Below are 13,615 nucleotides of genomic sequence, written 5' to 3' on the forward strand. Positions count from 1 at the left end.
CCATGAGTTCCATGAAGAAGAAGCTGGACATTAGAAGAGTACTGCTCTGATATCTTGAGGTCACCAATGAGTTCAGGCTGTTTTGACTATCTCTTTGTGCTTATAAATCCAGCTAGGCATGATGCACCAGCTTCTAAGGTCACAATTTCCAGATAGATCCATAGAGCCATTTCTTCAGCATATATTGCTTGTGGAAAGCAGTTGTCAGTTTCCGTAAAGGCGTATTTGACTAGAAACATGGCTTCTTCATGGGCAGAAGCTTGGGCGCTCTCCTCTGAGGAGATTTATAGTGCAGTGACTTGATCCATTCTACATACATTTTCCAAGTTTTACAGAGTGGATGTAGTGGCAAGTAAGGACTCTATCTTTTTGTCCTCAGTGTTAGGGCTAGTGCAGTGGTTCCGCCCTAGAATCTGGGACTGCTTTTATACATTCCACTCATCCAGAATGACACATCTATTACACTAGAAAAAGAGATTAGGTTTTTACTTTGCTAATATATTTTCTAGTAGATAGGTGTGTTGTTCTGGAACCCCACGCTGTTATTTGAGTCCTGTGCCTGCCTATTGTCTCAATCAGAAAGTTCATTTCCAACCTGATATTTGGATGCCAGTCAGACCTTTTCTATAATGTTCTTGGGTATTGTTTGAGCTCCATAAAGGTTTTGGTTTGCCATGTTTTTTTATGTTTTAATTGTTCAGTGACAGCATTTAACAGATCCATTATGTTTTCAGAGCAGAGCAGACTCATTCTAGGTGTTTCTAGTGGGGCTATCGCCTGCTTTGGAATAAACTGAAGGGGGCAGCAAAGCCCTCTGGTGAAGTAGGAGGAATTCAAAAGCTGGAGTGGATTCCTTTTGCACTGGGTTTCCTTTGTGAGCACTGGGATATTACCTGCTCATCCAGAATGACACACTTATCTACTAGAAAAGATATTAACAAGGTTCTATAATATATACAGGTTTTATATTCCACAATTTTTCACCAAGGATTTTATGTGGCTAACAAAAGACTTTGTACAGTGTTTAGTTGAAACTATGCCTGAGGTAGAAGAGATAAAGACATCTATATAGACCAGAGTCATATTATCTTATAAGGAAAATAGATGTGTCTTAAGCATTTTTTGGAAGTAGAAGTATGAGGGGATCTGTCGTATATATGTTGAGAGTTTATTCCAGATGTATGGAGCTTGGAATTTGAAGGTTAACTCAAACCTAGTCTCTTTATATCAGTTAAGGTGGGTAATTTATCTTTTTCCAACAATAAGATCCATTTTTTTCTGTGTTCAATTTTAACTTGTGGGATATTATCCAGTCTTCTATTTTTTCAAAGATCTCTTTCAGTTTTTCCCTTCCTCCACTCTCCCCTCTTTCTCTCCCCTTCCTCTCCCTCCTACCTATTCACCTCCCCTCTCTCCCTCCTATTTCTCTCCCCTCTTGCCTTTCTTTACAGTCACCTTGAGCCTGTATAGATATGAGCGATGCACAAATAGAAGATTAGATGATATCGGCATAACTATATGAGGTTATGCCTAATTTGTCTAGGATGTTGCTCATGGATTCAAAGTACAGATTGAACAGCATTGAGGACAAGATGACCCTTGGGGTATACCACAAGGATTGGACCAGATCTCAGATATTTGGGTTTTAACTCGGTATGACATTGATTGTAGGAATCCCTGGAACCAGGTGTAGACCTTACTTGAGATACCTATTTCTCCCAGTATTTGCAATAGAATATCACGATCTACCAAATGAAAAGCAGAGAGAATATCAAATTGTACAATCAACATCTTCCTGCCTTCACTCAGCCATTGTCTGGCTGTATCAAGTAGTTGTGAAATGTGAGCTTATTCTTCCAGCATTATATGGAGATTCATGTCTCTGTGGTATAGCATTTGTATTGGAAATCTTACTTTCTAAGGCTTGATCTGTTTGAGCAGTTAATTTTACTAGTGAATTCTTGGCAACCATGTTTAGAAATGTAAGCATCCTCTTTAAGACGGATGCTGGCCTTCCACAAACGACTGTTACTTAGAATGAATTAGCCATGTTTGGGTAATTATTTTTTATGGTATTCCTGAAAAGGCAAAAATGTAAGTCTATTACAGCTCGCTGTTTGTTTCTGTTAGTTTTGTAGTTGAAACAAACCTCTAGATCAGTGTTCTTCAACCTGTTTACACCTATGGACCGGCGGAAATAAAAGAATTATTTTGTAGACCGGCAAACTAAGACTGAAATTTAAAAAACCGTCTCCGCCCCATCCCCGCAGCTTGGTTCCCATCCTGTCCCCATGAACTCAGTCCTCGTCTCCATTCCATGAACAGGGATTGGGGAAAGAGAGAGAGAGAGAGATCCATGGTGCATGTTGCATTGTCATATGAAGATTTTTGCATTTCTATGGGGTCCTTAATAAAATGGTGTCCTGTGAGATGCACTTGGGCATTCTGCAGTAAATGCAAAATTGGCATCTGCTAATTGTGAGCTAAAAATTAATTTTTGCACAGAGGGGAGTGTGTTTGGGGTGGAGAGTGGGCATTAATCAGTGCAGCTGCATTACCACATGCTAATTGATTAGTGCAAGATTACTGCATGAGCCCTTACCACGTACAAAATAGATGTTGGTAAGTGCTAATGTGTTAATTTTTGTAATGGTCTCATGCTAAGAAGGACATTAGCATGTGGCCATTAATGCAAAAATTGCCTTAGCATGTGGGGAAAACCCTGTGTAAGGACCAGTATATTTCCTAAAATTTTGTTCCCTTGCACCACGAAATAATTTTCTAAACCACCTTCCAGCAGCCCAGCCTTCAGTTGTATTTATATTTTATATTATTTAATTTTGGAAATTAGGTTTATGAAAATATATCAAGACACTGCAAAGAATTAAAGCTATAATAAAACTATTTGTTGTTCCCTAACACTTTTTTTAAAAAACTTTTTTCCCCCTACAGGAAGTGACCTAGAGGCCTTAAAAATCACATTTCTGCATTCTTGCTTCAGACTACAATTGAAGGCAAACGCAATCTGGACTGTGCAACTGTTGTAATATTAATAACTACCTCAATAAACAGAAGAAAAGGAGGCTTGCAGTAACGAAAGTATCCAGTTCTTAATAACTTGTACTTGCAGAGTCTTCAGAAACAAATAAGAAGAAACCAATTTTTCAACATTAAGACAAGCCACTACAAGTGTTCGACAGACTGGATCTGCCGAAGTACTGTCGAAGATTGATCAGTCTGCTCAAATAGAGGGGGGAGGGGGCTTGGTTTATCGTGAAGTCATTGCACTGCTTTATACAATCACTGTTGATCGGTGTATTTTGGTTAAATTTAGTTGTAAAACTATAGAACTCTATTGAACTTTGTTTTACAAGGATATGAAAAGAGTTTTATTTAATCAGTGTAAAATGAATTTTAACAGTGAATGTTTATTATTGGGCAGCAGGGATATGATTGAAGTTTGTTCTTTTTAAACTCTGTAATGTTGTCAGTTTACGGAGAGAGCAAAACTTAGTACAAAAAAAGAAGATACAAATTTCTGGACAATTCAGCTTGCTTGCTCTTCGTTCTTTTTAAATCTTTTGGGCATGTGAGTTGTGTAAATTGCAGCAGGGCTGCACTAAAATAAAACAAAAACCCACCAAAAACCCCAGGTCAGCAAATTTGCCACTCTTTTTGCTGCTACATATATGACAACTGCTTGCTACCTTTTGGAAATGCCTTTTCCCAGTCCTATGTGTACTTGGCTCCAGTATTGCTATATTTAACTGCTTTGCTGACAACGGGGTGTGAGACAACTCAGTTTATTTAGAAAACGTTTTTTCTTTTGATAATCCTTATGTATTGCTGTAGTGCACAGGAAAGTAAAATGGACTATAAGCGGCGCTTTTTGCTTGGCGGGTCCAAGCAAAAGGTGCAGCAACACCAGCAGTATGCCATTCCTGATCTGAGCAGGACCCTCAGTACACCATTGGCCTCTGTTTCCCCTGCACCCTCTCTGCTTTCTTCACCCGTTATTGTTGCAGCCACTGCAGGCAGCTGTGCTCCGCCTGCAGTGCACACCACTCCCATTGCTGACATTCAGCAGGGCATCTCCAAGTATCTGGATGCGCTCAATGTGTTTTGCCGTGCAAGCACCTTCCTCACAGACCTTTTCAGCAGCGTTTTCCAGAACTCTCACTATTCCAAGGCAGCTATGCAACTGAAAGACGTGCAGGAACATGTCATGGAAGCAGCAAGTCGACTCACAGCAGCAATAAAACCAGAAATAGCAAAAATGCTGATGGAACTGAGCGCTGGGGCTGCAAATTTTAAAGATCAAAATGAATTCAGTCTGCAGGACATTGAGGTAAGTGGTAGCTTTAGCAAAGCCATTTGGCATATCGGTTGCTTTTAATTCTTTTTACTTTGGGTTGTTGTGGTTGGTGTTTTTGTTTTTTTTTTTTTGCAAAAGAGTGTTTGATGGGCTTGTGCTACTTTTGTGGATTTTATGGTGCTGCTTTAATATTACAACCAAACAAACAGTGGAGATGTCCAATCAAGACAGGTGAGCTTTGTATGCTTCATGGCTCTCTTTTATTCACTTCAATGATTCAACATGTAGATGTTTTCAGTCACACTGGCCTGCATCAGGAGTCTTTAATATTGTGTTCATGAAAATCAAAGATCAAAAAATACCACAGAAACACTTTTAATCCTGGACCACTTCTTTTAAAGCGCAGCACTAGCAATCTAGAGTGGTCCTAGTACGTATGATTATCTATGTCACCATTGTCTCTACAATATTTAAGACTGCTGATGTAGGCTGGTGCGGCCGAAACATGTACATGTCGAGTCATTGAGTTACTGAAGTGAATAAGAGAGAGCCGTGAAATATAGAAAGCTCACCTGCCTTGACTGGACATTTCCACTGTTTGGTTGCGTCTGACTTGTGGAGGTGGCTCTCTTGTTCTACACTTTGCTACTTTAATATTATTCAGACTTCCCAGTATCATATAATAATTTTATAAAGTTTAGACATATCAAGTAGGTCATAACATTTATTAACATTTTGTATATGTTTTGATGTACAGATAATTATTATAATTGTTTTCACCACTAGAATTGCCAAGACTTGCCATTGAAGTTTGTACCACTTCCACTTCTTTGCAGAAAGTGTTACAAATTTCATAGCAACAAAGAAAAGTGGGGAGAAGGACAGTACATGTCAACCTGAGATAAAAGTGAGTTTATTGAATGCAATCATCTATTAAAGAACATATATGATGATCAGTCTTTCTTTGAACATCCTTCCAGAGCCAACAGTCTGTGTTTTTAGGCTTCTGAAACAAAGCCTGCCTCAGAAGCCGAAACACGATTGGGTCTGGAAAGATATTCAAAGAAAGACTGATTATCTTATGTTCAATGTTTCAATAGATGATTGTATTCAATAAACTAATTTTTATCTCAGGTTGACGTGTACTGTTCTTCTCCCCACTTTTCTTTGTTGCTATGACTGGGGGCAGAGGAGGTGAGAGGGAGAGGTGACCTGGGTGGTGGGGGAGAGAGGTGCTGATGAACAGGGGACAGAGGAGGGAGAAGGAGAGATTCTGATGGACTTAAGAGTGGAAGAGGAAATGATGCTGCTGTACTGAGGAGAGGGCAGTGGAGAAGGAGAGCAAGCAACAATGACTGGATCAGGAGAAGGAGGGCACTGGATTGCAGATTGCAGGGGAAAAGCAAGGCATAGAGGAGGAGAAATTCAAGCCATAGGATGGGGAGCAGAAAAGGAGAGGTGTGATGCACATAGAAGAGGTGCTAGACATGGAAGGAGGATAGAAACAGACACACACAGGGATTATGCTTGATGGAGACATAGAAGGGCAATACTGATCACAGGGGAACAATGTGACAAGGACACAGAGGTTAGATGCTGGACAGGCTAGATAGGGATGCAGAGGGAAGGTGGATATGGACAGAGAAGATATGTCAAATGGACAGGACACCTTGCAAAAACAGAAGAAAAAATAGAGAAAACCGAAAGAGAGACTGTGACCAAAACAAATGGGAAAAATAACATGTTCAGACAACAAAGGTAGAAAAAAAGTATTTCTTTCTGAATTTATTAATTAGAATGGTCCTGTGTAGAATCTTGCAGCAGTCTCATTGTTCTGGTTTCTCATTAGGTATTTTAGGGCCTGGCATAATATTTAGTGTGTATTTTTTCCACACATAAGGTTATTGCTTTTTGAATTCTAGAAGTTAGTGCTGTTATGATATGGTAAGGCCCTAACTCTTTTTTTTTTTTCTGCACAAGTTTGTGCATAGTGTATTGCATGTTTATTGGCCTTACTGAGGTGATATCAAAACTTTTTAATATATAGATTGTATGAGATCAAAGCATAACAAAAAAAATAAGACGCCTCCAGATAGTGCAGAATACTGCAATAAAAACATATTTAATGCAAAAAAATACGATCACGTCACTCCCCTCTTTTATAAAGCACACTGACTACCGGTAGAACATAGGATCAGTTATCTCAAATATATTTTTATTGAGCTTAACATAAAAAACTCACAAAGGCACAAGATAAAACAAAGAACAAACTCAAGTTATAACAAAAAGAGCCATAACCACACCCCCTGGCCAACTCCCTCTACCCACCCAACCCCCACCCCTGGTCCTCCTTACAATTGCAACCCAGATAGTGAACTTCAGTACAGTACAGGAATACATATTCATACCTAAGTAAGGATACAACAGTAAACAAAAACAGGATATCAGCAACTGAGCAATCGACTACGAGCCAAGGGAGTCATGGTGTTCTAGAAGGGCTCCCAAGTGTGCTGAAAAAAGCTCCCTGGGAGAGAGGAAAAGTCCAATACATCCCGGCGTTCCCACATCAAGAGGGTAATCAGACGACACCGCCAGAGAGAGTAGTCCAACGTCTCCACATCAAGCCATTTAAGTAGAATACATTTCAGAGCAACGAGGACTGTCCACTTGAGGAAGGCAGCAGCCCCCTGTTTACGGGAAAAGTAAGGGAGAACGTTGAATAGTAATGTTCCAAATGCGCTCCACAAAAAGAAATATGGCGTCCCATAAGGAGTGAATGGTAGGACAGGTCCAAAACATATGTCCCAGGCCAGCTTTAGAGGCCCGACACCTAAGACAGGCAGCGGACTCCCAAAACCCAGAGAGATAAGCCCTCTTAGGAGAAATGTACAAACGAAGGACCAACTTATAATGTTGTTCCCAAAAAGTAGTATATTTACGAAAAGCAGACAACTTACGGACGGCTTGTAAAATCACTCTATCAGGTAACTCAACATTAAGATCTCGAGCCCAAGCATCCCTTAATCTGGAATGGTCAAGCAAGGGGGACTCAACTTTCAAATGATGATGATGGAATTTAAGAGGAACAGGGAGCTGGGAGCCAATAGTAAAGGCAGTGGATAACAACTCCTGACAGCAAGCCGTTAAAGAACCAGAGGGTAGGGAATTAAGGTAATGATGAATTTGCATATATGCAAAATAATCAGTGGGCGGGAGATAAAATTCTTCTCGTAGCTGTACAAAGGACTTGATTCTCCCATCATCGTCCACCAATTGGAGCACATAATGAATACCCCTTGCTTCCCACCTAGCAAAACTGGCTCCATCCACCCCAAGAAGGAAAGGATCATTAAAACGGATAGTCAGTAAAGGAGTGATGGTAGAACTAATAGAATAAAATTGTCAAACCCAGTGCCAAACCTTCCGCAAAGGACGTTGTATCACCATATGAGAGAGAGGCTCAGGTGAATTAGAGGGAACAGAATGAAGGTACGCACTGAAATGAGTAGTTTGAAAGCAGGATAGTTCCAAAGAGGTCTTCGTGAAAACAGAGGAGCCCCGGAAGAGATCATTAATATGACGCATGCCACAACCAATAGTCAACCAATAGTCAAAAAGCGAAGATTCAACAAACCCAGGCCGCCCTTATACTAGGGAACTGCCACCAATCTATAAGGTATAGGATCAGTTATAAAATCTTTTTACTAACATTCAAGATCCAACAAAATAACCAGCCCAAATTCATCAACAGACTCCTCATTCCATATAACTCTTCCAAGACTCTTCGTTCCATGACTCAGAACCTTCTTTTAATTTCATCCTTGAAGCACATAAATACAATGAGATCAAACATTTTTACAGTGACCGCTCCTTCAGTCTGGAACTCTATTTCTAACTACTTACGTGAAGAATCATCTCTAAGTCAATTTAAAACAAAAGTAAAAACATTTTTATTTCTTGATGCTTTTGAATCCTAACTGCTCTTGTAAGGGCAACACTGCACTGTTTTCTTTACAGTTACCTCCTCCTATTGTCCTTCCCCTACTTGTACTCTTCTCAGAATATTGTAGTTCTTACCTTTTGTTCTTGTTCGTCCAGGGTTTAAAATGTCTTTGGATGTACTAACTATCTCCTCCTGATTGGTACAGAGCTACCCTTCAGTGTACTGCACCTCTTCTTGCCTGCTTGACTCAGGTCTATTTTCAGAGGTGAAACGCCGCTTTGGGTGCCTGCCTAGCGCGTCTCCATCTTTGGAGGTGGAACGCCGCTTTAAATGCCTGCCTAGAGTGTCTCCATCTTCGGAGGTGGAACGCCACTTTGGATGCTTGGTAGGCTACTTAATGTGTCTCCATCTTTGGATGTGGTCCGCTGCATTGGATGCTCACTTTTTCTTATATTTTCTTAGGATGTGGACTGTCACTCTGCAAGTCTCCTGGGTGCCTGTCCATCTTTGTAGATAGAGCTCCTTTATCACGCATTCATCACTCCATAGCATAGTTCCTCTAAGATAGGGTACAGATCCGTTGGGCTGTTGTCTGCTTGGTGGCACGTCAAAAGCACGTCAGACATTGGCGCGCTGACAATCCCGCACCGACATCTGAGTGCAGGACCAATGCGCACCACTGAATCCGCCACTTTTATGCCTTACCGTTAGTGTTCTGAGGGGGGTGTAGAACTGCTCGTGCTGGGGGTGTGTGTGGGGGGGAACGTCCCCAACTACACTGAAAACTTCTGAACGGTTTTCAGTGTACTGAGGGGGTTCCTCCTCCCAAACCCCCCCCATGGGAGCGCAACCAGTTCTAAATGTACTGGGGTTTATCCCAGGACAAGCAGGCAGGTATTCTCACTAGTGGGTGATGTCATCCGACAGAGCCCCGATACGGACATCTTGAAAGCATGTCTTGCTTGAAGAAACTTAGAAGTTTCGAGATGCCCGCACCGCGCATGCGCCAATGCCTTCCCGCCCGATGTACCGGGCGTGTCTCCTCAGTTCTTTTCTTTCCGCGGAGCTGAGAAGTTATCTTCAATCTGCGCTGACTGAATTTCAGTTTTTCTTTGCCTTCTTTACCCGCGTTTTGGTTTATTTCTTTGAATTCACTTTACTTTACTTTATAAAAAAAAAAAAAAAAGTTCAAAATTATTTCTTCCGGCGGTTCGGCCGGCCCGGCCTCGTGGCTGCGGCCTACCTCTTTCGACATTGCAGCGTCGATTTTCCGGCCTATGTCACGGCCAATCACCGGTTTTAAAAAGTGCAGCAAGTGCCAGCGTGCGATTTCGTTGACGGACCCGCATCGACGCTGCCTCCAGTGTCTTGGTCCGGACCACGTTCCGAAATCGTGCAGGCCTTGTTCCACGCTCACTGCGCGCTCGTTCAAGCGGCGTTGCTTACTTTGGGAGTCGATGTTCAAGATGGAGACTGCCAAGGATCTGTCTGCTTCTACATCTGCTGAGGTTTCGCCGGTCCGCTCGAAACCTGCATCGACGACTTCCGCATCCAGCATCATGAAGCCAGCATCGTTTACACCGGCTGCGGCTTCCAGTTCCGCTGCGGCGCCTGCCTCTGTCTCTTCGGTTCAGGTACCGCCTTCCACTGTCCCTCCCGTGGTCATCAAGGTGCCCAAAGCTACTAAGCAGAAGCACTTGGCCGCGAAGGAGCGCGAAGACCGTGCAGGAGGACCCCCTTTCGGTGCGGATCCCTCCATATCGGCTTCGCTTCGATCCCTGCTGGAAGCTCAGTTTGTCGAGCTTATGCAAACTATGGGACCCCGGCTTATCGCCAACATTCAGGGTGAAGTCCGAGCACCGGTTCCTGAGGGCGGTCCGCCCCCTCCCCCTCCCCCTCGCCGTTCGATCTCGCTGCTCGACGAGGGGGATCGGCGGAGGGCGGCGGATGCCTCCAGGAGGGCTTCCCTTCCTGATATGCCACCTTTAGAGCCCATTACTCCTCCACGACAACAGGGCGCTGGGACGGTCCCTGATATTCAGAGTCCTGGGCATACTGCATCGCAGGAAGAGTTCTTCCGCACTCCATACCAGACTTGGGTGGCGCTGCGTGAGTCCGCGTCCTTGCCACCTCTGCGATCCGCCGCTTCGAGCCCCATCCATTCCTTAGAGGCTTCGGGGGATCGTGCGATGCACAGAAGTTCTCGCTCCCCATCCCGGCACCGGGAGGGGCATCGTTCTCGTCACTCATCTCGACACTCCTCACGTCATTCGGAAGTGTCCCCACAGAAAAAGATGCAACGTTTGGGATACTCATCGTCCGATGTTTCCCAACCGGAGGGACCAGAGTATGAGGAACCATCTACCTCTTATTCTCCATGCCGGTCTCAGCTCTCCCTAGACCCGGAGGCTTCCACTTCGTCTAGTCCGTCTCGGCGACCGGCCTTGGCGGACCAATTGTCTTTCTCATCTTTTCTCCGACAGATGGCGGATGACTTAGATGTGACTTTGGATACTGGATCTAAATATTCTAAAGAGTATTTGGATACGATGCATTTGCCTCACCCTCCGGCGGAGACTCTTCGGCTTCCTTTGCATAAATTGCTGGACCAGACTTTCATGCGCTGTTTTGAGACACCGTATTCTATCCCTGCGGTTCCCAGTAAGCTGGATGCTCGATACCGCATCGTTCACCACAAGGGGTTTGAGGGAGCTCAACTTTCTCATCAGTCTCTTCTGGTCGAGTCTTCTCTCAAGCGTTCTCACCCTTCCCAGGTCTACGCTTCTGTGCCTCCGGGCAGGGAGGGGAGAACGATGGACAAGTTTGGTAGACGAGTTTACCAAAATTCGATGATGGCGACTCGAGTGCTCAATTACAATTTTTTCTTCTCTTCCTATTTGGATTTCTTCTTGCCGGTCCTCCGCAAGTTCGTCCCTTTCATCGATGCTGAAGCTCGTTTCCAGTTTGAGGAGGTGGTGGCAACCCTGTCCCAGTTGCGGCTGCAGCTGATGCAATCCTCCTACGATGCCTTCGAGCTCTCGGCACGTGCTGCGGCCTGCTCAGTCGCCATGCGTCGCCTGGCCTGGCTTCGCACTATTGATATGGATCCGAACCTCCAAGACAGATTGGCTAATGTGCCTTGTGCGGGAGCGGATCTGTTCGATGAGTCTATCGAGACTGTCACTAAAAAGCTTTCGGACCACGAGAAGTCTTTTCAATCCATTCTGCGTCCTAAGCCTAAGCCTCAACAGTCTCGTCCATCTAGACCGCCTCAAATCTACCAGAGGCGTTATCAACCAAGGCAGGCTCCCCTAGCGAGACAGCCTGCGAAGAGGCAGCCTCCACAGAAGTCTCAGCAGAAGCCTCAGATGCCGGCTGCACCCAAGGCCACTCAGCCCTTTTGACTCTCTTCCAGGGAGCATAACCGACGTTCTGTCTTCCCTTGTTTTTCCCATCGGGGGTCAACTCCACCATTTTTATCATCAATGGGAGTCGATCACCTCGGACCTTTGGGTCCTTACCATCGTAAGAGAGGGATACTCTCTTCATTTCCAACGGGTCCCCCCCGGACCATCCGCCAAGAGAGTATCCTTCCAACTCGATGCAGACCGCTCTTCTTCTACAGGAGGCGCAGGCTCTGCTTCGGCTTTGTGCCGTCGAGCCGGTGCCAGTCGATCAACAAAACCGGGGGTTCTACTCCCGGTATTTCTTGGTTCCGAAGAAGACGGGCGATCTGCGTCCCATTTTGGACCTTCGAGTCCTCAACAAGTTTTTAGTCAAGGAGCGGTTCCGCATGCTGACCCTTGCCTCTCTCTATCCCCTACTCGAGCAGAACGATTGGTTATGCTCTCTGGATCTCAAGGAGGCCTACACTCACATCCCGATACATCCGGCCTCCCGCAAGTTTCTCAGATTTCGGGTGGGACATCTACATCTGCAGTATCGAGTGCTTCCATTCGGCCTTTCCTCGTCTCCCAGAGTCTTCACGAAGTGTCTGGTGGTGGTGGCCGCTGCACTCCGGAACATGGGTCTCCAGGTATTTCCATACCTCGACGACTGGCTCATCAAGGCACCGTCGGCTCCAGAGGTCATTTCGGCGACCTTGACTACAATTTCTTTTCTGCAGAGTCTGGGCTTCGAGATCAACTTCCCCAAATCACATCTTCAGCCCACTCAGTCTCTCCCCTTTATCGGGGCTGTTCTGGATACCATTCAACTTCGAGCATTCCTTCCTCCTCAACGCATGGATGCTCTCCTTCTACTCTGCCAGTCGGTGTCTTCTCGCCCGTCCATTTCGGCGAGACACATGATGGTCCTCTTGGGCCACATGGCCTCTACAGTTCATGTGACGCCTTTTGCCAGACTACATCTCAGAATTCCTCAATGGACCCTGGCATCTCAGTGGACTCAGGTGTCCGACCCGTTGTCCCGTCACATTGTCGTCACTCCTGCTCTACGGCAGTCTCTTCTCTGGTGGATGACCTCTTCGAATCTATCCAGAGGTTTGCTGTTTCACTCTCTTCCCCATCAGAAAGTTCTCACGACCGATTCATCGAACTATGCCTGGGGGGCCCACCTGGATGGTCTACGAACTCAAGGGTTCTGGACCACTACGGAACGACTCCATCAAATCAATCTTCTGGAGCTCAGGGCCATCTTCAATGCTCTCCAAGCTTTTCAGCATCTGCTTCACGACATGGTGGTCCTTATTCGCACAGACAATCAGGTCGCCATGTATTATGTCAACAAACAAGGGGGCACGGGCTCGGCCCCTCTTTGTCAGGAAGCTCTTCGAGTCTGGGATTGGGCGGTTCGCCACAACACCTTCCTCAGAGCTGTCTACATTCAGGGGAAGGACAACGTCTTGGCAGACAAATTGAGTCGTCTTCTCCAACCTCACAAATGGACGCTCCATTCCAAACCCCTTCATCAGATCTTCGCTCAGTGGGGAACGCCTCAGATAGACCTCTTTGCAGCGCCCCACAACTTCAAACTGCCTCAGTTTTGCTCCAGGATCTACACTCCTCTCCGCCTCGAGGCAGACGCTTTTCTACTGGAGTGGGGGAATCGCTTCCTTTATGCGTTTCCTCCCTTTCCTCTCATTCAGAAGACTCTGGTCAAGTTAAGATCAGACCATGCCACCATGATCCTGATTGCTCCTCGGTGGCCCAGACAACCTTGGTTCTCCCTTCTACTTCAACTCAGTAGCAGGGAGCCAATACTTCTTCCAGTGTTTCCTTCACTACTTACTGAACATCAAGGTTCACTGCTTCATCCCAGCCTGCAGTCTCTCCACCTGACAGCCTGGTTCCTTTCAACATGACCCCTCACCAGTTCTCTCAAGCTGTGAGGGAGGT

The 13,615-nt window shown here is 45.1% G+C and overlaps 1 protein-coding gene across 2 annotated transcripts in view; it reads left to right on the plus strand.

The window, feature by feature from the left end:
- The window catches only part of GARRE1 (granule associated Rac and RHOG effector 1), a 131,629-nt gene that overhangs the window by 29,617 nt on the left and 88,397 nt on the right, over positions 1 to 13,615 (plus strand). For both annotated transcript variants that reach the window (XM_033940667.1, XM_033940668.1), the window contains exon 2: positions 2,953 to 4,348. In XM_033940667.1, the coding sequence (XP_033796558.1) occupies positions 3,839 to 4,348 (510 nt within the window). In that variant the 5' untranslated portion in view covers positions 2,953 to 3,838. The remainder of the gene's footprint in view (positions 1 to 2,952; positions 4,349 to 13,615) is intronic.

The sequence above is a fragment of the Geotrypetes seraphini genome, chromosome 4 (genome assembly GCF_902459505.1).
Source record: "Geotrypetes seraphini chromosome 4, aGeoSer1.1, whole genome shotgun sequence".
In the NCBI taxonomy this organism is placed as follows: Eukaryota; Metazoa; Chordata; class Amphibia; order Gymnophiona; family Dermophiidae; genus Geotrypetes; species Geotrypetes seraphini.